The sequence below is a fragment of the Vicugna pacos genome, chromosome 15, assembly GCF_048564905.1.
Source record: "Vicugna pacos chromosome 15, VicPac4, whole genome shotgun sequence".
Lineage (NCBI taxonomy): Eukaryota > Metazoa > Chordata > Mammalia > Artiodactyla > Camelidae > Vicugna > Vicugna pacos.
In genome coordinates this window covers 3,343,852-3,366,898 of record NC_133001.1, presented here as the reverse complement: position 1 = coordinate 3,366,898, position 23,047 = coordinate 3,343,852, and the positions used below count along the sequence as shown (strand labels likewise).

Sequence of the window (23,047 nt, the reverse complement as noted above, 5' to 3'; positions counted from 1 at the left end):
TTAATTTCTAAGAGTTAGCTCTTATTTCCTGAATGGCATTTTTTCCCCAGCATTTTTTAACTTATTTTTTAACTAATGTATTATCTTTTCCTTCTCTAAGGTTACCGGTTTTTAAGTTTCTTCTGCTCCATCAGCTGTTTTTGAATTTTTATCTTTTCCTGTTTGTTGATGCCTCTCTCATGTTAGATGTGATCTTGAAATATCTGGTGACCTTTGCCTGTCTTTTTGTCCTTAAGATTAAGGCAGTCAAAGTTGAAAATCCAACAGCTGATTTATTTTGTATATATGTATTCCCACTGTGCTCAAGCCACACGGTTCTCTTTGCTCTTCCTTAAATAGGCTAGGGCCGTATCTGTCTCAGAGCCTTTGAACTCTTTGCTGCTCTCCCAAATACACAGAACTTGCTTCCAGACCTCCAGTCACTGTTCAAATGGCCCTTTTTGGTGAGCTCTTTCTTAACCATCCTATTTGAAACAGTAATACCCATGGCCTGGCATTCCCTCTTTCCTCTGTTTTTTTCTCCGTAGCACGTATCTATCCTACAGCTGTTTGTTATTTACCGTTTTTGTATAAAGAGAAAAAGTATTGACCAAGACGAGCCCCGACCATAAAGAACGTGGGAAATAATTCTCTACATAACCCTCTCATCCTGTTCAGAGGCTTGCCGCCTCCTCTGGAGGCTGATACGCCCGGGGATGACGCTGAATCTCGGGCAGCGGAGACGTACGTAGAGCTCCCGCGGGCCAATACCTTGCCCGGGAGAAACGGGGCGTCTCGTCCACGGCTGCCTGGCTGGAGGACGAGGCGGGCACTCGCAGCCTCGGGCCGGGCCGCCTCCCCGGCGGAAGTGGCGGGCGGAGCCGGGCTCTCCTTCCAGCCGCTGACGGGACTCACGCGGGGGGGGAAGGGTGGGCAGGGCGGCGGCGGAGACCCTTCCTCCGCAGGGGACGCGGAAAGACGCGGCGGCTCCGGCCGAACCCCCGGAAGTCGAAGCCCTTGCTTCCGAGGGGACGGCTTCGTGGGGCGGACCGGGGACGCGGCGGTGAGTCCTCCCGGCGCGCTGGCGTCCGTGGCCCCGATTTCCCAGTCCTGCCTGTGGCTCCCCGCGCCCTTGTTTCTCCCGCGCGCCCTCGGCCCGGCCCCGGGAGCGCAGCCGGACCGGGGCCGACTCTCCCTTCTTGGGGGGGGTGTGCAGTCCAGCGGCGGTTCCTCATCGCGATCCGCCCGCGCTCACCAAAGTGGTGACAAGGGCTGAGAAGGAGCTCCGAGAACAGGGAGCTAGTCCTGCGGCTCTGGGCGCGCTGCTAAATGGACTCTTAGGGGCGAGCTGAGGGAGGGGAGATTGAGTCGGGAGAACTGGCTGTCCCCCGGAGTCGGAGACGAGGGGGAACGTGGGAGACTGGAGGCTGAACAGGCCTTTGCGGCGGTGGCGGGAGGAGCGCGGTCTGGGGGCGGGTGCGCTAGGCAGCAGGAGAGGGAGGCAGGGCCCGGGTCCTACCTTGGAACGCCTTGACTTAAAGGGGCTTTATCGTAAGAGCAGCAGAAGGGAAATTTTGGTTTACATTTTGAAGGGATTACTTTGACCCCCAGTCGGAGGCTGGATGATAGAAGGGCAGGAATTGCTACGGAACAAAAGTTCCTGTGGCCCAGGCACAGTGAGGCCAAATAAATGGAAAGGAGTTTGGAGCAGAGAATGATTTATTGCAGGGCCAAGCAAGAAGGGGTGGCTCATGCCTGAAAAACCTGAACTCCCTGGTGGCTTTTGTAAAGAAGTTTAGAAGTTTTTAAAGGCAAAATCTGGGATGAGGGCTGCAGGGTGTGTGACTTTCTTCTGATTGGCAGGTGATGAGGTAATGTGGCAGAGTTCCGGGAATCGGGTGTTCAGCCTTGAGTTGCCTTCCTCCACCTGGGTCAGGGCCTTAGATCCTGCAGAACTCATGGGCATTGTTGGGTATATCCCTTGAGGAAAAACCAGGACCCTGCCCCAAGGCTGCACTATTGTTTCTTGACAGTTCCTGCCCGTACATTCTCTCCTTTCCCTGATTAGCAACTGTTTGAATCTGCCGTTTGGAACACAGGGAAGGTCAGGGAGGCTGAATGAAGCGTATTTCCTACAAACAAGGAAAGGGGGGCACAGAAAATATTTGTACCAGGGAGGAACCCCAGAGTCCTCTGTTTCCTTTTGAGGCAACCACTTCTAAGAGGTCACAGCTGTAGATGAGAGGTGGTGGCCTACAGTAGTGGCAGTGGGTATGGGAGAGAAGTGCACTGGTCAAAAAGATATTTAAAAATTGACAAGACTTTTGGAGTAGATAAGGGATTTGAGTCAAAGGTATCAAATGATGATACTAAGTTCCAGGCCTAAGTGAGTGAATAATAGAGACCAAAACCAAACTATTTTGACGTTTGCTAGGGGTCCTTTATCCCTTAGTGTAAAAACCACAAACATTTTTTTCCTCCCTGATTATATGTATGCATTTCTTTGTGTGTGCTCTGCTGGGTAGAGCAGCAGGCCGATGTTGTGAGTGGTAAAAGAATTTACCAAAGACAAAGGAAAATTTAAGAAACAAAGGAAAAGTTTAAAAGTATGTAAGTTTTAAAAGCTGAAGCTCTAAACTGTTCTTAGTACCTATATGTGAATGAACAGTACATATATGTAGATTTTAAAATGGTTTTATCTCAGTGAGTTGCTGTTCCTGGAATAAACATTGTTTACATACATACATACATACATAAATGAAAAGTTTAATAGATACACTGCTACAGGCAGCAGCGGGCCACACAGACTAGAGGTGCCTGTGTGAACACCCAGGGTGGGCTGCTGAGGTCTTTTATGGGAAGGTGTTGGTGAACAGAGAGGGCTGGGCTGCGTGATCAGCTCATGCACAGGTTTTTGATTGGTTATGGGTGAGGGTCCATGAAGAGCCAATAAGGAGGAACCATGGGCAGAGACAAGTCAGCCTGCGCTATTATGAGGCTAGCCATTTCCCAGGACTATTGATTCTGCCACGGGAAACACATGTCAGAAAAGGGTGCACTTTGGTTTTTTTTTCCTGAGGGATTGCAGGTGGACATCTGAGAGCCCAAGAGTGGGGGTCTCAGGGCCTTGGCGGACATCAGTTGGCACCACATGCTCACTGTAGAAAATTTAGAACATACACACAACAATATTTTTTATAGAGGACAATAAAAGTTATCTACAATTTTACTGCCCAAAACGGCCACATTTTGGTGTGCTTCCTTCATGTTTTTTTGTGTGTATGTGTGCATCTGTTTGTGTAATTGGGTATACATTCTATCTTTGTGATTTTTATGTATTTTATGTAATATCTATTTACATATCTGTATAATTTTTAATAAATTATGTATACTTTTTTGTGTAATTGGTTATGTTATCTTTTTTCCATTGGGCATTATTGTGACAATAAAGACTGAATTGCTGTGAGCCAGGACATTATTCACAAATATTCTTTTTTTTCCCCCTGATTGTAACAGAAAAGGTCCTATGTAATTCCAGCAAGTCAAAGATAATTTTTTGTTGTATTTCCTTTCAATATTTTTTCTGTGTACCTTTTTAAAAATCCACAATTTATGCCACATTTTGTGTTTTGTTTTCCAATCAAATGTTTTTACTTCATAATGTATTAATTGCTATTTTTACACATTCTTTGCTCCTCAAGACTCCAGTTTTTAGTGGTTGTTCAGTAATAACCAAACCTACTAGTTAGGTGAGTTGTTTTCAGCTTTTTACTGTTAGGATGACGAGGACATCTTATTACATAAATCTCCAGGTTGCCGATTTATTTCTTGAAAAAAATGCTAGAAATGGAACCTGCTAGGTAAAAAGATTAAAATGAACCTATCAAATTGCCTGACCCAAGTCTCTCATTAAGGCTTTGATTGAAATTGTTTTAAAGATCAAATTTTTGCAGTGCTTCGTTTTTCCATTCGAGGATGTGATTATGTCTTTCTGGTTATTTAAGTTGTCTTTTATGCTTCTTTTGTGTCTTCGTGTACACCCTGTCCTTTTCTTGTTAAATTTATGTTTGTAAACGGCCAGTATTTTTGTTTAAGAATTGTACCCTCTCTGCTTAAATTCCCATGTGTGAAATGAATAGCTTTGAGTCAAGTTGTACTTTAGTCCATAAGATTGTTTTTTCCCTTTATATTTGCGTCTAGGTGCTGCTAGTGTGTAAACAGCATGGTGAGATCAGGAAGCTGAAAAGGCTAAGTTGGAGTGAGGTTTCATCACTGCTGTAAGTAACCCGTGGTCTAAAAACCTGTCAGTGTTCTGCTCCTCGCTGTCTCTTGGAGCCCCTCATCCTTGCACCAGAGCCTGCCTTGTCTGCACAACCAGGGGACCAGGCGGCAACCTTGAGCCTTTCCCAGGAATGGGAAGGAAGCTAGGAACTGCTCAGCAGGGTTAGGAAGACAGTATCTCGAGGATGCCAAATGTGCTGTTGGATGGATTTTTCTAGTTTAAGAGCTCTCCGTCTTATTATTAAAGTTATTTTAACTTACTCGTTAGTAAGGATATTTGTTTATTATGATTTACAATGTTGTCTTTTGGTCTCGTGCAGTTGCATCCTGCTTACCTAGGAAATGCAGCTAACGCACCAGCTGGACCTATTTCCTGAATACAGAGTGACCCTTCTGTTATTTAAAGATGTAAAAAATGCTGGAGACTTGAGAAAAAAGGCCATGGAAGGTGCCATTGATGGCTCATTAATAAACCCTACAGTGGTAAGTACGCGTGGGGATGCGTGAGCTCTACGGAGAGATTAGGACTATGATAACTTTTTGTTATGGGTGATGATGTTACAGGTTAGCCTAAGGTGGTTGTCTTGATAGCCTGAGAGTCAAGGGCCAGGCCCTGCCCTAGGAGATGTGAGAGGCGGTCTGGCTCTGGTGTGATGGCAGACGCTGGGTCTCTGTCTTCTCATCTGAGCTAGGATGTAAAGTAGGCATCGCATAATGGTTACGAGCACATGCTGTACAACCACTTACCAGGACTTGTCCCAGACATGCCACTTACTAGGACTTTGAGCGAGTGGTAGCCAACCTTTATCCAGTGCTGCTTTGGTTCCTAGTATTGTTCTAAGTTCCGTACGGACACTGCTAACTCACTTAATCTTCACAACAACCCTGTGAAGGAAGTGCTGTGATTATCTGCATCCAACAGATAGAGCACTAAGGAATTTGCCCAAGTTCCCTGGGTGGTAAGTGACAGAGCTGGGATCCAGCCCTTTCTTTGCCTTGGTTTCCTCACCTGTGGCACGTGAGTAATGACACGATATCATAGGTGGTTTTGAGAACTACAGAAAATGGAGGCAAATGTTTAGAATGTGACCTTTCCCATAATAATAGCTCTCAATAAGTGTACTTTGAAAATGTTTTTACTGTTTATCTAAGTTGCTTGCAGCTTTAAAATTCTATGATTTTCTGAACACCCAGGCCCTTGAGATTTTGAAAATACCACAGGAATTGTAATGAAGTGAAACAGACTGGCACTGGAGTTACCTTGACAGGGCATACGTCTTTGAGGACTCCAGACTGTGTGTGTGTAATTCTTTTTGTTCTCTTTGGTAGATTGTGGATCCATTTCAGATACTTGTGGCAGCAAACAAAGCAGTTCACCTCTACAAACTGGGAAAAATGAAGACAAGAACTCTATCTACTGAAATTATTTTCAATCTTTCCCCAACTAACAATGTAATTAATATGGAATTTACTTTCTATCTGTTGACCTTGGCATGATCGCCTGTGTGTTGCTCAGCATTGGGTTGGAGCCTGTTCTTAGTAACAAACCAAAATAATAGTGAAGAGAGCTCTGGACGGAGAGTTGAGGCTTAGCACTGCCTCTTACTAGACAAATAAGCTTTGGAGTCACTTCACATATGAGTAAACAAAAGTTGAGCTAAATTACGTGTAGGTAGTTTTGTTTGTCCTTCTTACCGTATAGTCAGGAAGCTCACTCTAAGTGGCATGTAAATCTGAACGATAAAAGTCAGGCATGGGTATTTGCCTGTTACCATGTACATGGTTCATTCTCCCGATAAAGTCTTTAAAGGTAGAATCCATGTCTTTTCCGAATACCAGAGGCCTGATGCCTGGAACACCCCTGAACACAGGCTCACTCACACAGCCAGTGTGTAGGAAGAGTTTGTGGTTTGAGATACTGTTAGTAATCAGTTACTAAGCTAAAAACATTCCACCTGGGGCATGTAAATAAAACACCAAAAGCTGTAATTTTGCTGATGAAGTGTTAATATTACTACTACTATTAATATAACCAACTGCTAAATCGTCAAGAGAAAAACTAGGAAACCCACAGCATGGTGTAAAATACAGATGTTTGAAATGTTTGTAAAAGGCATGGTCCTACTATCCCCTAGTACCTGGGGGAAAATTACTAGATAAAACACTGTTTCTTTGAGATCATAGAAATAATCCAAGAGACCGTGTGATTCATAAGCATCTGTTGAGCTCGTCCCTGTCCCAGTTTGAGGGTCAGAAGAAACATACGTTCCTGAGGAAGGCAGGTGAACAAGGCAGAAGTTTAAATGCCCTGAGATAACTGACATAATGGGAATGATAATGCAGAGCTATGGTGGCGACAAAGCAGCAGTCCATTCTGTAAGGAGGAAGGCGGAAGGGAGTGACATTTGAACTGGACCTTGAAAGATGAGGGCACTCCAGGCAGAGGACAAAGTGTGAGCACAGGCCAAAAAGCATGAAATGACAGGATCCCCAGACAGCCCAGGCTGGCTGCAGGGCAGGAGTACGCAGCTCAGGGGTCACCTGGGTCCAAGGGAGGCGGTGTTAGCGCTCCACAGCGAGAAGCCCGGCCGGGCCCGCAGGAGTGCGGTGCTGCCGTGAGTGGGGGCTCTGGAGGCAGAGCTGGCGGATGTTGGGAAGGAACAGTTGAGGAAAAACTACAGGTGGAAAGGGCTGTTAGGATATGAAAAACAAGAATCTGACCAGGAAGAGTGCAAATGGAGAGATGTTTCAGATGTTGAAACTACTGGTGTTTAATTTTCTTCTTTTCTCTTTTTTTCTGTTAGATTTCAGAGGCTCTGAAGAAATTTGGTATCTCAGCAAATGACACTTCAATTCTAATCACTTATATTGAAGAGGGAGAAAAACAAATAAATCAAGAAGACCTAATATCTCAGGTGGAAGGTCATCAAGTTTCTCTGGAAAATCTCCCTGAAATAACAAATATTACAGAAGTGAAAAAGGTTTGTGAATCCACATTTTTAGAAAGAGCGTGATAAATGTGGAATAATACTGTTTGCTTATTGATCATCAGTGCTTCTATTTTTTTCTTAGCTTTTAAGAAACATTAATTGAAATTACTTGAAAAATACAGATGCAAAGAATTGGAAGATGCAGGTTTTATAAGATAAATTAGAAATTTAGCTGATAAACACATTCTTTTAAAAAGAATAGATAACTTTAAATATCAAGCTTACGTACTATGTTTGACATGTAAAATAACTACAGTATGAAATTTATGACTAAACGTATGCTTTTAAAATTGGTACAGATTTGCCTCTGTGTTTATAGGTATCACCGTAACTGCAGTTAAAAGGGAACATTTGACATAAGTGACCAGTTGCCATCTACTTCGTATACTTTAATCACATTGTGATTTCACATGATTATCCCAATAATTGGGTAATAAATATTCCACATATACATGTTTGTATAATGAAAATTAGTAGTGCATGAATATTTCAGCATGTCATCTGTCTTTTATTTTTACAGATATATAAACTATCTTCACAAGAAGAAAGTATTGGGACATTACTGGATGGTATCATTTGTAGAATGTCAACAAAAGATGTTTTATGAAATGAAAAATATTAATGGTTTTCAGCATTTATTAAAAACATTGGTTATTTTTTCCAGATTATAACATTTATTATGTTTGTTGCAGACATTTTTATTTATTAATTATATATATCTTTTTTAAACTTAAGTATATTCAGTTTACAACATTGTATTAATATCTGGTGTACAGCATAGTGATTCAGTTACATATAAATATATATTCATTTTCATTACAGGTTATTACAAGATGTTGAATATAGTTCCCTGTGCTATACAGTAGGACCTTGCTGTTGATCTATTTTATATATAGTAGTTAGTATCTGCAAATCTCAAACTCCCAATTTATCCCTTCCCCCCCATAATCATAAGTTTACTTCCTATGTTTGTGAGTCTGTTTCTGTTTTGTAAATAAGTTCATTTGTCTTTTTTTAAGATTCCACATGTAAGTTATATCATGTGGTATTTTTCCTTCTCTCTCTGGCTTACTTCACTTAGAATGACAATCTCCAGGCCCATCCATGTTGTTGCAAATGGCATTCTTTTTTATGGCTGAGTAGTATTCCACTGTATAAATATACCACGAATTCTTTATCCACTCATCTGTCAATGGACATTTACGTTGTTTCCATGTATGGCCATTTTCAATAATGCTGCTAGAAACATTGGGGTGCATGTATCTTTTCAAATTAAAGTTCCTTCTACATATATGCCCAGGAGTGGGATTGCTGGATCATACGGTAAGTCTATTTTTAGTCTTTTAAGGAATCTCCATACTGTTTTCTAGAACAGCTGCACCAAACTATATTCTCAACAGTGTAGGAAGGTTCCCTGTTCTCCACAGCCCCTCCAGCATTTATCATTAGTGGACTTTTGAATGATGGCCACTCTGACTGGTGTGAGGTGATACCTCACTGTAGTTTTGATTTGCGTTTCTCTGATAATTAGCGATACTGAGCATTTTTTCATGTGCCTATTGGCCATTTGTATGTATTCACTGGAGAAGTGGTTGTTTAGGTCTTCTGCCCATTTTTGGACTGGGCTGCTTGTTTTTTTGTTGTTGTTACTGAGCTGTATGAGCTGGAAATACAACTTTGTATATTCTGGAAATTAAGCCCTTGTCAGTCTCATTGTCTGCAAATGGTTTCTCCCATTCTGTAGACTGTCTGTCTGTTTTCCTTATGGTTTCCTTTGCTGTCCAAAAGCTTTTAAGTTTACTTAGGTCCCATTTGTTTATTTTTGCTTTTGTTTTCTGTTGCCTGGGTAGGCTGCCCTAGGAGAACACTGCTAAGATTGATATCAGATAATGTTTTGCCTATGTTTCTTTCTAAGAGGTTTATAGTGTCTTATGTTTACGTCTTTAAGCTATTTTGAGTTTATTTTTGTGTATGGTGTGAGGGAGTGTTCTAATTTCATTGATTTACATGCTGCAGTCCACGTTGTAGATAATTTTAAATCACAGAATGGTAACAAAGGAGAAAAACCACTCCCACTCCTGCCTCTTAATATTCTAAAGATAACCACTGTTACTATTATTTGTCACCGTCTTCTAGTCTTCAATTTCTGTTCAAATATATTTTATTTTTATCTAATTGGAATGGCTGCAAACATTTACTGGATGTCACATAAGGGCAACAGACACAAAATAGGCTCAGCATCTCTAATTACTAGCAAAATGGAAATCAAAACTACACTGAAGTACCACCTCATATCAGTCAGAAGGGCCATCATTTAAAAGTCTACAAAAAACAAATGCTGGAGAGGGTGGGGGAAAAAAAGGGAACCCTTCGACAGTGTTAGTGTAAATATAAATTGGTGCAGCCAGTATTGAGAATAGTACGGAGGTTTCTTAAAAAACTAAAAATAGAGTTACCATATGATCCAGCAATCCCACTCCTGGGTGCGTATCTGGAGAAAACTCTCATTCAAAAAGACACCATGTACCCTAGTGTTCACAGCAGCACTATTTACAATAGCCAAGACATGAAAGCAACCTAAATATTCATCGCCAGATGACTGGATAAAGAAGTTGTGGTATGTGTGTACACAACGGAGTACTACTCAGCCATAAAAAAGAATGAGATAATGCCATTTGCAGCAACATGGGTGGACCAAGAGATTCTCATACTAAGTGAAGTAAGTCAGAAAGAGAAAGATAGATACCATATGACATCTCTTATATGTGGAATCTAAAATATGACACAAATGAACTATTTACAAAACAGAAGTAGAGTCATAGACATAGAAAACAAATTTACGATTACTAAGGGGGTAGGGGGATAAATTAGAAGTTTGGGATTAGCAAATACAAACTACTATATACAAAACAAACAACAAGGTCCTACTGTATCACACAGGGAACTATATTCAATATCCTGTAATGAACCACAGTGGAAAAGAGTATGTATGTAAATGTATAGCTGAATCACTTTGCTGCACACCAGAAACTAAACTACAGTCAACTAAAAAGATAAAATTCAACTTAAAAAGATAAAAATCTATTGGATATCTACAATATTCTAGGTTCCTGTCTTAATAACTTTATATCCACCTGTTCATATTCCTGTACTTCTGGCTACCCCAGTATTGCCCTTCCAAGTCTCCTGGTTCCAAGTTTTTACGTGCAAGAATTCATTTAATTCTCACAGCATCATATGAAACAGATACTGTTATTAACTAGATTAAACCCAAAGTTGCGATACACCGCACTGACAAAAGATAGGACAGAAATCACATGATCATCTCAATAGGTGTAGAAAAGGCATTTGATAGAATTCAGCACCCAACCCATTTAGGATAAAAACTCAAACATATCTCAACATAATAAAAACTATTTATGGCAAACTCAACAGCCAACATAATACTCAATGGTGAAAAGTTGAAAGCCTTCCCACTAAAATCTGGAACAAGACAAGGATGCCCACTCTCACCACTTCTATTCAACATAGTATTGGAAATGCTAGCCATAGCTATCAGACAAGAAAAAGAAATAAAAGGGATCCAAACTATCACTAAGACGAAGAGGTAAAATTGCCACTACATGGGGATGACGTGATACTATATACAGAAAACCACAGAGGCTCCACACAAAAACTACTAGAGCTGATAAAAGAATTCAGCAAGGTAGCAGGATACGAGAGTAACATACAGAAATCAGTTGCATTTCTTTACACTAACAGTGGAATATCAGAAAAGTAAAAACAAATCCCTGTTAAAATCATATTAAAAAAAAAAGCTTAGGAATAAACCTGACCAAGGAGGTGAATTATACAGACACCTACAAAACACTGATTAAGGGAATTAAAGATGATTTATTTAAAGAAATGGAAAGATCCCATGCTCTTCGATTAGAAGAATTAATACTGTTAAAATGGCCATACTACCCAAAACAGTTCACAGATTTAATGTGATTCCTGTTGAATTACCCAGGAATTTTTTCACAGAACTAGGACAAATAATCCCAAAATTTATATGGGATCATGAAGACCCAGAATTGCCAAAGCAATACTGAGGAAAAGAACAAAGCTGGAGGTAGAACCCTCCCAGACTTCAGACAAACTACAGAACTACAGTAATCAAAACAGGCATGGATCAGTGGAACAGAACAGACAGCCCAGAAATAAACCACAGGCTTACGGTTAGTCTTCAACAAAGGAAGCAAGAACATGCAATGGAGGAAAGACAGTCTCTTCAGCAAGTGGTGTTGGGAGAATTGGACAGCCACATGTACATCAATGAAGTGTACAACAGTCCCTCACTCCACACACAAAAATAAACTCAAATGGTTTAAAGACTTAAACATCGTACAGGACACCATGAATCTTGAGAACAGAAGCAAAACATTCTCAGACATAAATTGTACTCATACTTTCATAGATCAGTCTCCCAAACCCAGAGCAAAAGAAAAAGTAAAAATAAATGAGACCTAATTAAACTTAAGATTTGCACAGCAAAGGAAACCATAAAAACAGATAGACAACCTATGGAATGGAAAAAACATTTACAAATGATGCAACTGACAAGGGCTTAATTTCCAGAATATACAAACAGTTCCTACAACTTAAAAAAACAAACAACCCAATCAAAAAATGGGCAGGAGACCTAAACAAGCAATTCTCCCATGAAGACTTATAAATGGCCAATGGGCACATGAAAACACGTTCAGTATCACTAATTAACAGAGAAATGCAGATCAAAACTACGATGAGGTATCTATCACCTCACACCAGTCAGAATGGCCATCAGTAAAAAAGTCCACAAATGATAAATGCTGGAGAGGCTGTGGAGAACAGGGAGCCCTCCTGCACTGCTGGGAAGGTAGGTGGTGCAGCCGTTACGGAAAACAGTAAGCAATCTTATGGTTCCCAGGGAAGGAGGGTGGGAAGGGATAAATCTGGGAGTTTCAGGTTTACAAATGTTAGCCGCTTTATATAAAAATAGGTTTTAAAAAATGTTTTCTGCTGTATAGCACAGGGAACTATGTTCAATATATTGTAATAAACTTTAATGAAAAAAATGAAAACAAATATATGTGTGCATATGCATGACTGGGACATTGTGCTGTACACCAGAAACTGATACACTGTAACTGATGGTACTTCAATTAAAAATAAAAAGTATGAGATTCCTCAAAAGACTAAAAATAGACTTACCATATGATCCCGCAATCCCACACCTGGGCATGTATCCTGAGGGAACTCCAACTTGAAAAGATAGGTCCCCTAGGCTGGCTTTGGCCCTGGACCTCCCAGGACACTCTGCGCTGCTAAACACCTGGGTCAGGTTCCTGTCACCTCTCCCATCCCGCTTCAGCCCTCTGAGCAATAATGTGCCTGGTTCCCCTCTACCCACCCACACCTTCATAATTAGTCCCTTTAATGAGCTGTATCTATAAAATCAGCTCGAGTTACCCTAATTTGAGAGTTGGGACCCAATACCGTCTCCCTTTCTCAGAGAATGTGTTAAAAGGTTCAGTTAGACTAGAAAGATTTCTGTAGAGCTGGAATCATTGTCCTAGGATTTCTGAACATCTTGTCAAGAATGACCTGTCAGTCCACTTTCCTTCCCCTTGAAATAATTTTCTTATTTCCCCTCACTCATCTCCTTTAAGTTACGAGTTCTCCGTGGAAGCCCAGGGCACTGACCTGAGGCTGGCTATAGGGAGCCCTGATGAGAGGTCAGGGGAGATGTTCTGTCCAGGACATTTTCCTCCTCTTTCTGAGATTTCCAAACCACGGTGCCGCCTGGGTGCGTTCCATCTCACTGGCCCCTCTCTGGGCTGGGCTGGTCCACCAGACAAGTGTTCTTCATAAATCGAAGCCTGGGGTTTCACTGACATGCTGCTCTCAAGTCCACAACTCTGGGAATAGCAGTGATGCCAACAGTGTAATTACCTATTACAACAGGTTCCTATGGGCAACAGAAAAATAAATCTACCAGCATGCTTGTAACTGTTGATGTCTAATCTAATTAACTTTAATAAGTTAGCTAGTAATTAACTATGATATGTTGGCAAGCAAGTAACTAATAGCAATATAAGTGCTTAATGAGAAGTGCAAAGGCTTCAAAAGAGGGAGCAGATACAAGATCCATCTGGTTGGGAGGGGTCAGAGATCTTGATGGAGAAGGTAGCATTCAGTTGGATCTTAAAGAACAGAGCCTTAGGCATTTATTGGAATTTGGTCAACTTCTGATCACTGACCACCAATGACAGGGGCGTGATGAGGCTTGGAGGTGAATCTTGCCTCCCACCAGGGAAAGCTGGTTCTCCTGGCATCCAGTGCTTTACACGGATCCACACTCACACACTTGTCAGACACCTGCTTGTTGGGGTCAGCATGTGGCACGGAAAAAGCAGAATGTTGGAGCCTTGGCCTCAGAGCTGCCAAGGCTTGGGTCACCCTGCCATGTGCTATAGGGCCTTGGGTGAGCTAGCTCAGGTCTGTGGGCCTCAGTAAAACAGAAACATCAGTATCAACCTTAGTGCTTAGGTTGTCATGAACATCAAATAGCACAGCATAGGAAAAGCCCTTTCTCACAGCGTTAGGCATCTAACTTCTCAGTGACTAACAGCTGTCTCTTGTTCTGTGTGCACCAGGCACAGTGCTCAGGTCACACCCGTACCTGCTGAGGCAGATAATAAAACAAGACTAACTGCTGCTGTGAAAGTACAGTTTGGCAGTTCCTCAGACTGTTAGAGTGACCATGTGACCCAGCAATTCCACTCCTAGGTCTATGCTGAAAGAACTGAAAACAGGTGTTGAAACACTTGTACAGAATGTTCATAGCAGCACTATTCACAACAGCCAAAAGGTGGAAACAACTCAAACGTCCAGTGAATGAACGGATAAACAAATGCGGTCTATCCATACAATAGAATATTATGCAGCCATAAAAAGCAATGAAATACTTGGCCAACAACCACGTGAAAAGATGCTCAACATCACTAATTATCATAGAAATGCAAATCAAAACTAGAGTGAGGTATCACCTCACAACAGTCAGAATGGCAATCATTCAAAAGTTGACAGATAAATGCTGGAGACGGTGTGGAGAAAAGGGAACCCTCCTACACTGCTGGTGGGAATGAAAATTGGTGCAGCCACAATGGAGGACAGTATGGAGGTTCCCTAAAAAACTAAAAATAAACTTATCATATGATCCATCATTCTCACTCCTGGGCATATATCAGGAGAAAAATATAATGTGAAAAGACATATGTACCCCAGTGTTCACAGCAGCACTATTTAAAATAGCTAAGACAGGGAAACAACCCAAATGTCCATCGACAGATAACTGGATAAAGAAGATGTGGTGTATGTGTATCTATATCTATATATATATATCTATATCTATATAGAGAGAGAGAGAGGGAGAGAGGGAGAGGGAGACTGGAATACTACTCAGTCATAAAAAAAGAATAAAATAATGCCATTTGCAGCAACGTGGGCGGACCTGGAGACTGTCATTCTAAGTGAAGTAAGCCAGAAACAGAAGGGAAAATACCGTATGGTATCACCTATATATGGGATCTAAAAAAAAGGACACTACTGAAATTATCTGCAAAACAGAAACAGACTTAGAAGCATAGAGAACAAAGTCATGGTTACCAGGAGATAAAGGGGGTGGAAAGGGATAAATCAGGAGTTTGAAAACTGCACCTCTTGGGGAGTGATGGAAATGTTAGCTGTCTTGATTGTGGTGGTGGCTTCATGGGTGTACACATCTATCAAACTTCATCAAACTGTACCTCTGAAATATGTGTGGTTTACTGTGCAGGAATCATACCACAATAAAGGTGTTACAAAGAAACAGCAAAGCAGTACTGACACATGGCAGAACATGGGTGAACCTTGAAAATGGAAGTGAACGAAGCTGAAAGTAAAAGCTCCCATGCTGCATGGCTCCATTTAAACGAAACAACCAGAACAGGCAGTGCACAGAGACAGAAGGCAGGCTGCCCGGGGCTCAGGGGAGGGGGAAATAGGGACTGCCTGCCTGCTGCCTAAGGGGTGATGAAAATGCTTTATATAGATAGAAGTGGTGGTTACACAACATTGTGAATGTACTAAATGCCACTGAATTGTACACATTTAAATAGTTAATTAAAAATAAAATAATAGAATAAAATAACACACCTGCCTTAACTGTAGGAGAGCCCAATCTTAGTGGGGTCTCTTTAGACTCTCAAGAGCTGGCTGAGGCAGAGACAGGCAGATCCCCAAGCCTCAGGTTCATCATCTGAAAGCAGGGCCACGAGCCTGGGCTGAGACTTCCAGACTTCACCTCTTACACAGAATCACCCACAGATCCTCCATCCGGAGAGACCGCTGCTGACGTCTGGTCTAACCATTCAGACCTTCTCTCGGCATACTGCTGGGTATAAGTTACTTTTGTTATGTTTTTCCAAAAAATGAATGAAAACATACTATTTTATAACATTTCACAGCTTGGTGCTCTCTTTTGACAACTGTTTTTCCATGTCAGTAAATCCTGGTCATCATTGTTCAAGGCTATGAGCAAAGCTGAAAGGCCTGAAGGTACACCCAGGCCATGGGTGTTGAGGGACCCACAGAAGCCGGGTGAGAATACAGGAAAGAGAGGGCAGGGACAGATCACAGACCTCTGGCCCCTCAGCTTGACCATTTGGTTTCTGACTAGTTAATATTAGAGAGACTCATTAAGGATACTCGACTGCACTTTGGAGTCCTAGTTCACATTTTGCTTACCATTGAAATATTTAAAGAAAAATGTTAAAAGTGTACTGAAAAGGATGTAACACACCCACGGTTTAGCACCCGGGTTGGTAAACTTTTGTGGCCTTGCTGGGTGCCAAAGATCTGGAGCTCCGGCAGCCTTCGGCCACCAGCCCTGGATTCCAGCTGCCAGGATGACACCTTTGAGGCCGTCATGATCTTTCTCTCCTAGCCTGGTCTCTCCCCAGTGTCCTCCTAGACGCTCCTGCCAGAAACCTGGCTGCCATTGCTGACCCGTCCTTCATCCTTGGATCGTCACTAACTCCTGCCATTTCTGCCCCTAAAATGTACCTCCAAGCAGGCCAGGTCACACCCAAGCCACTGACTTCTCTCCTAACTCCTGCTGGCCTACATGGCTCTTTGTGAACACAGAACAAGGCAACCCTCCTTCACACAGACACAACCTAATCGGACGCACAGTTCAGGGGGCAGCAATGCCTTTGAGCAAGTAAGAAAAAGGTGACTTTTTCTTTGGCCAGACTCAGCTCTGTGCCAGAGCTCGTGGTCTGGTGAGCAGAGCAGGCTTGATTCTAGTCCCCACTTGCCCTCCTTGGCAAAGTGTTCTTGCGCAGTGAGCAACCTGCACATCTGTACCTAGAGGCCCTTCTTTTGCCTGGATTGCTGCACTAGCCTCTGGGGGGCGGGGGCTATATGCTTCCATTTCCACCTCCTCCAAACCATTCTGCACGTGCAGGTAGAGTAACACACATGAACCACACACACGCACCCCCGTCTCTGGTTACTGTTCTCCTCAGCTAAAAGCACAGCAGTGGCCTCCTGCTGCTCCTGGAAGAGACTCCAAACTCCTTAACCTGATGATAGGCCCTGCATGGCCAGGCCCCTGGCGTCCCCGCCCTGCTGTGAAGGACCTTGTGTGCTGAGGCTGAGGACTTGGACTCCAGCCTGTGATGATAGAGCACAGGGGGTGAGGAGCATTCCCTAGGTCCACAGCAGCGGTGCGGAGGGGCCGAGGTGGACAGCAGAGCGCACCAAGGCGCCAGGTGAGCTGCCACGGCAGGGGAGTGTCGGCCGTCCACAAGCGTGAGGACCCATGAGCGGTCCCAGACCCTGTGGCCCTCACTCCAGGCTAATCCCCCAGTGATCAGAGAATGGAGAACTGGCTGCCTGGGCTATCATAGCCTGGCTCCTTCATCCTGGGGTTTATGATTAACAAACGTCCAGAGCCAGCCAATGGGGTGGCCCTCCAGGCCCTGATCCCCAGAAGTGGAGCGGGCTCTGCACACTCTCTCTTGGATGCCAGTCGGAGGCTGAGGACAGAGGCCAGGCTGAGGCTGCCCCGGACACTCAAGGCTCTTGTGCAGGTGAGAGGACGCGGGTGGAAGGACAGTGCTCTGAGTGTGGCCTGGAGCTCCAGACCCTCCTCTGGCTCTCAAGGCTGGGCCATTTTTGGTGTTTGGCTCTTATGCCACCTCAACAGCCTAAAAATTTGCCATCGAGGGGGAAGGAGCCTTTGCTGAAACTTGTGTTTGGAAACACAGGAGTCTTGCAGTGTGCAGTCCCTGGGAGAGGGACCAAAGGGTGGGGGACAGGCTTGGCTGCAGCATGCTGCCACCCCCATGTGTGGAGAAGCTGAGAGGAGAGCGAGCAAAAAGAGAGAGAGGGGAGGGGAGGAGGCCTTATAGCCAGAGCTTATACATGTTATTTTATTAAATCCTCACTTCAGAAGGTGGGTCTCAGAGGGATTACGTAACACACCCAAGGTTGCGCGCGGAGCCGGCATCAAACACAGGTCTCTCTGACCCGACGCCTTCTGCCAGTGGCTGTGGCCACATTCTCTTGGGTGGAAGCAGAAAGACACATCCTTGAGCAGAGCTGCCCACTCCTGGGAGGCGGGAGGATGGGGCCACTCACCTGGCTTCCTCTCTCTCCCCCAGGGCTGCTGGGAAGGTGTACAGGGAAGCCTGGCTCTCCTCCTGAACTTCGAGATTCAGACACAGAAGCCTCCCATGGCTCCTTACCACATCCGCAAATACAGGGAAAGTGACCGCAAATGGGTCGTGGCCTTGTTCTCCGAAGGGATGACTGAGCACATCCCCACCGCCTTCCGCCACATCCTGAAGCTGCCCCGTACCCTTGTGCTCTTGCTTGGAGGGCCCTTTGCCCTGTTCGTGGTCTCTGGCTCCTGGGTCCTGGCCCTCGTGGCCAGCCTCGGCCTCCTAGCTGCCCTGAGGTTCCTTGCCAAATACCCTTGGATCCAGTTTAAAGTCATGTCTTTGCACACCGACATGTCTGACATCAGCGAATCCTACTTCAGTCAGAGTGGCTCCTGCTTCTGGGTGGCGGAGTCCGAGGGGCAGGTGGTGGGCATGGTGGGAGCACTGCCTGTCAAGAAGCACGCCGTGCGAAAGGAGCAGTTGGAGCTGCTTCACCTGAGTGTGGCCTCGGAGCACCGCGGCCAGGGGATCGCGAAAGCACTGGTCAGGGCGGTCCTGCAGTTCGCACGGGACCAGGGCTACCGTGAAGTGGTCCTCAGCACCAGTGCGCTGCAGTACTCCGCCCTGGCCCTCTACCAGCGCATGGGCTTCCAGAAGACGGGCCAGTTCTTCTTCTCCATGATGTACAGGCTAGTCGCTCTCCCTTCCATCCAGTTTACCTACCGCCTCCCCTCTGCTCAGGTCTCTGAGGCACTGGGGCAGGCAGGGGGCCTGTGATCTGTTCCCTGTGGATCAGTCAGGAAGGACTGGCTCCGCTGCAGTAACGTGCAAACCCGGAAGTCTCACGGTGACAGCACAGAAAAACCTAATCGCTTTGGAAACCCGACGGCGTTGGTGGATATAATGGCTCTGCTCTATTCAGTCTTTTTCGGGGTTGCTACTGTTTCATTTATCTAGTGCCACGAGAATGTTGCCTAAAATACAACCAAAAATTAATAATAAACTCTTTTTAGCACATGAGTCTGTGGGTCAGCAGCTTAGGCTGAGCTGGGCTGGGCAGCCCCTTTGGTCTCAGCCTTTTCACATGTTGTCCGGTTGGCTAAGTGGCAGGGTGTCCAGGCGTTCTCATTTTCCAGCAGGCTAGCTCAGGCATATGCATGCGCCACTAAAGTTCAAAAAGCACTGACCTACACTACACCCTTCCAAACCCTGAGTTTCCGATGGTGGAACTCCATTTCCCAAACGGTTTCATATGTTAAACAGAAGCAATGCCCAAGAAAAACAGTATTTTCCATTCAAATCTGGGAAACTCTCCATACTATTTACTTCCAGTGGGAAGTTCAAGGTAAATATCATTAGCATATTGAAAACTGAAACATTCTATGGTAGAGAAAACCATAACCATGAAGTTTCTAAACATATTTGAGCACAAAACGCCTTTTGAAAACAGTTACCGTTAACTACTATCCTTAACGTCCCGTGGCTTGGGCTTTGGCAGTGCGTCAGGTAAAGAGTGTCAATCTCCACCTCAGAGCTCCTCGACTCTCAGGACCTTAAGCACATTGCATTCGTAACTTGTCAATATGGGCGTGCTGCTCTGCTTACTGTAAAAATGAAGACAAGTTTCCACATCACCGCCTCTATAACAACAGCAGAGTTCCTCGTCTGAGTGATTTCGTTGGGGGACGCGCAAGACGACTTCCCAAGGGTCATCCTTCCAGGTTAAGGCGGGTCCCAGGAGTGAGTGGGAAACAGACACACTAAACGCACATCCAGGCCCCCAAGCTTGAATCCTCCATTTGCGCTGTTTTCTTTGTTTTCCCTTTGACACAACCTCTCAACCATGTGCCCCACAGGAAACCTGTAGCTCGAAATGGGTTCAGGGGTGCCTCGGACGCTCCCACGAATGGAGAGGAACCCTGGCAGTTTCGGAAGAACTGGAGGCACAAGCACTCTGACCCCGGGAGAACACCGCCAGGCTAGGGAGCTCGGGCGGGTGGGACCGGCCCAGACCCCGGCGGGCGCCCACCCCGCCGCGGGCCCCATCCCCGCCGCCCCCGCCCCGCGGCCCCGGCTCCCGGCCGCGCCCCGCCGCGCGCCGAGCCCCCAGTGCACCGCCGGGAGCCTCGCCGACACGGGGTGGGGAGGAGACGGTTGCCAGCGTCGCCGCCTCCCTACCTGTCCTGCCAGGGGCTCCGCGCCGGGCTCCGGCCCCACCGGCGACCGACGCCCAGGCCCGAGCGGCGGGCCCGCCCCGCCCGCGTGGGCTGCCCGACGCGCCGCCCGACACCCGCAGGCCCTCCCCCCGGGCCCTCTCGCCGCTGAGGCCCAGAGGCGCGCTGGGTCCGGGGGACACGCTGCTCTTCCCCGAAGACCAGCCCGGGTTAAAAGCTGCCCCCGGACGCGGCCGTGGAGACAGCGATCAGGCACAAAGCTGGACCCCTGCGGCGAAACGCGCGCGTGCGCACTGCGCCTGGGAACCCGATTAGGCCCAGAGGAGGGGGGCGCGCGGCGGCCGGCGTGCTCCCCAGGCGGGCGCGGACGGCGCAGAGGCGCGGGGGGGGGGGGCTCCCTTGAGTTGGGCAGGTGGGTCCCTCAGAGGGTCGCTGAGCTTTTCAGTGCTAAGCAGCTAATGAAAACAATAGTGATAAACCATATTTCGTCAGGTAGCTTAAGGAGAAGATTAAATTTTGCTGCTGCTCTATATTGCCCATCGTATGAGGATACAGGCATTCTCACGCCCTTATGGTGGAAATGTAAAATAATGCAAATTTACATAATGACATTTTGGCATTCTTTAATTAAAAAAAGAAAAGAAAACATTAAAAGTGCAAGTTCCTTGACCCAGTGCACCCACTTCTAATAATGTAGCCAAAAGAGATGGAAAAAAGAATAGAACAAGTGTTCAAATATATTTGTACAAGGATATTGGGAGAGCCAGGATTTGATAAAACAATGGGTTGGAATTCCATTTACTGGCTGGATGAGATCTTAAGTCGGTGACTTTACCTCTCACAGCCTCTGCCTTTTTGTAAAAGGAGGATGTTAGTGATACAGTCTACATGATTAGGTTTTTAGGAATATTAAGTGAATCAATGTAAAGAGAGAGAGCTATTGGAAGGTTAGGTTTATCCCAGTTAACCTCAGATTGAAACACAACCTGAGAGATCCATGAAGTTGTTGGTGGGATGGAGGTGGGGAGTTAATGGTAGAAAGGGGGAACTGGGCAACCTCTCCACCACTGCCCCTTTTGTCCCCATTTCATCTTCTAAATATGTCTTGTTCTTACTCTCAATAGAAAATGCATTGGCGTGATTCAAAAATCAAAACAGCGTGAAGACTGTGCACTGAGAAACCTCTCTTCACCCCTCTTCCCATCCATTCCTTCTTCCTTGCACACTGCACGTAACCTTTGATATTGGTTTCTTGTTTGGCAAATATTAATATATAGTCTTACTCCCCCATTTCTTCTTTTTTTTTAAATTTTAAGTCTTTTTAATTTTAGTCATTCTTATGTCTGCAGTGGTTTCCCATTTTGGCTTCCAGAAGTTAATTTGTCGTTTCAGAGTATCTTCTACTGTGAGGTGCCTCTTCAAATCTTCTGCTCATTAAAAAACTTGATTTTCTGTTATTTTCTTTGTGATTTGTACAAGTTCTTTATGTATTTTGGATAAGTCCTTTTGAAATGGAGCAAGACCCTGTGGGACCTTCCCAGGACAGAACTCCCCCTCCATCCCCATGTCCTTGACCTGCCTTTTGTCTGTAGAAAAACTTTAGCTAAAGAAGAAATTTTTTTTAAGTTTATATAATTTATTTTTTGAAATGTGTATTTTTAAAAACTAGCTTGCAAAATTTCTGAAAATTTAACAATGTTCTCGTGAGCTGGTGCATGCTGACTCCATGTCATCACTGTCTGTACCCCAGAAATTCTTAAATACTCCTGCTTGGATTTTAATATTTATACAAAACCAAGAAAATTCTCTATGCTTTGGTGATGACTTTCCTCAGGTATTGTTTGTCTGGGAAAGTTTTTATCTCTCCTTCATTACTGAGGTATAACTTTGCTGGGTAGAGTATTCTTGTATGATATTTTTTTCTTTCAGTACTTTGAATATATTTGTGGGGTTTTTTTTAGATTCCACATATAAGCAATATCATATGTCATTTTTCTTTCTCTTTCTGACTTACTTGATTTAGAATGACAATCTCAAGGCCCATCCATGTTGCTGCAAACAGCATTATTTTACTCTTTTTTATGGCTGAGTAGTATTCCATTGTATATGTATATCACATCTTTATCCAATCATCTGCCGATGGTCATTTGGGTTGTTTCCATGTCTTGGCTATTGTAAATAGTGCTGCTGTGGACATTGGGGTGCATATGTCTTTCTGAATTATATTTTTCTCTGGATATATGCCCAGGAGTGGGATTGCTGGGTCATATGGTAAGTCTATTTTAGTTTTTGAAGGAACCTCCATATGGTTCTCCATAAGGCTGCACCAATTTCTACTCCCACCAACAATGTAGGAGGGTTCCTTTTTCTTCCACACCCTCTCCAGCATTTATCGTTCATGGACTTTTTAATTATGGACATTCTGCCTGGTGTGAGATGATATTGTAGTTTTGATTTGCATTTCTCGAACAATTAGTGATGTTGAGCAACTTTTCATGTGCTTGTTGGCCATCTCTATGTTTTCTTTGGAGAAATGTCTATTTAGGTCATCTGTCCATTTTTTGATTGGGTTGCTTGTTGTTGTTTTTTTAAAATATATTAAGGTGTATAAGCTGTTTGTATGTTTTGGAAATTAGTCCCTTGTCAGTCACATCATTTGCACAATATTTGCGAATATGTTCTCCCATACTGTAGGTTGTCTTTTCGTTTTGCTGATGGTATCCTTAGCTGTGCAAAAGCTTTTAATTTAAATTAAATCCCATTTGCGTATTTTGGCTTTTATTTCCATTACTCTAGGAGCTAGTTCAGAAAATATATTGCTGTGATTTGTGTCCAAGAGTGTTCTGCCTATTACTCCTCCCATTTCTTATGCCAAAGGAAGCATACTGTG

The 23,047-nt window shown here is 44.3% G+C and overlaps 2 protein-coding genes and 1 long non-coding RNA gene across 4 annotated transcripts; 2 read left to right on the top strand and 1 right to left on the bottom strand.

Annotated features, from left to right (window-relative positions):
* The first annotated feature begins 840 nt into the window (after positions 1 to 840).
* Positions 841 to 7,927, top strand: LOC140685619 (EKC/KEOPS complex subunit TPRKB). Its single transcript, XM_072937463.1, has 6 exons — positions 841 to 1,042; positions 4,180 to 4,256; positions 4,581 to 4,743; positions 5,590 to 5,712; positions 7,065 to 7,241; positions 7,771 to 7,927. Exons 3-6 carry the CDS (start codon positions 4,603 to 4,605, stop codon positions 7,855 to 7,857), a joined length of 528 nt encoding a protein of 175 aa, XP_072793564.1. The 5' UTR covers positions 841 to 1,042; positions 4,180 to 4,256; positions 4,581 to 4,602; the 3' UTR covers positions 7,858 to 7,927.
* Positions 7,738 to 20,378, bottom strand: LOC140685620 (uncharacterized). 2 transcript variants are annotated; one of them, XR_012058871.1, is made up of 3 exons: positions 19,438 to 20,378; positions 15,471 to 15,705; positions 7,738 to 13,242 (listed from the first exon to the last, which is right to left on the bottom strand). It is a non-coding gene; the product is annotated as an uncharacterized lncRNA (long non-coding RNA). The 2 variants fall into 2 exon arrangements; XR_012058872.1 differs by having other exon boundaries at positions 7,738 to 13,192.
* LOC140685958 (putative N-acetyltransferase 8B) lies at positions 18,056 to 18,760 on the top strand. The gene has a single exon (XM_072938353.1). The coding sequence runs from the start codon at positions 18,056 to 18,058 to the stop codon at positions 18,758 to 18,760; it is 705 nt and encodes a 234-aa protein (XP_072794454.1).
* Positions 20,379 to 23,047: the final 2,669 nt, after the last annotated feature.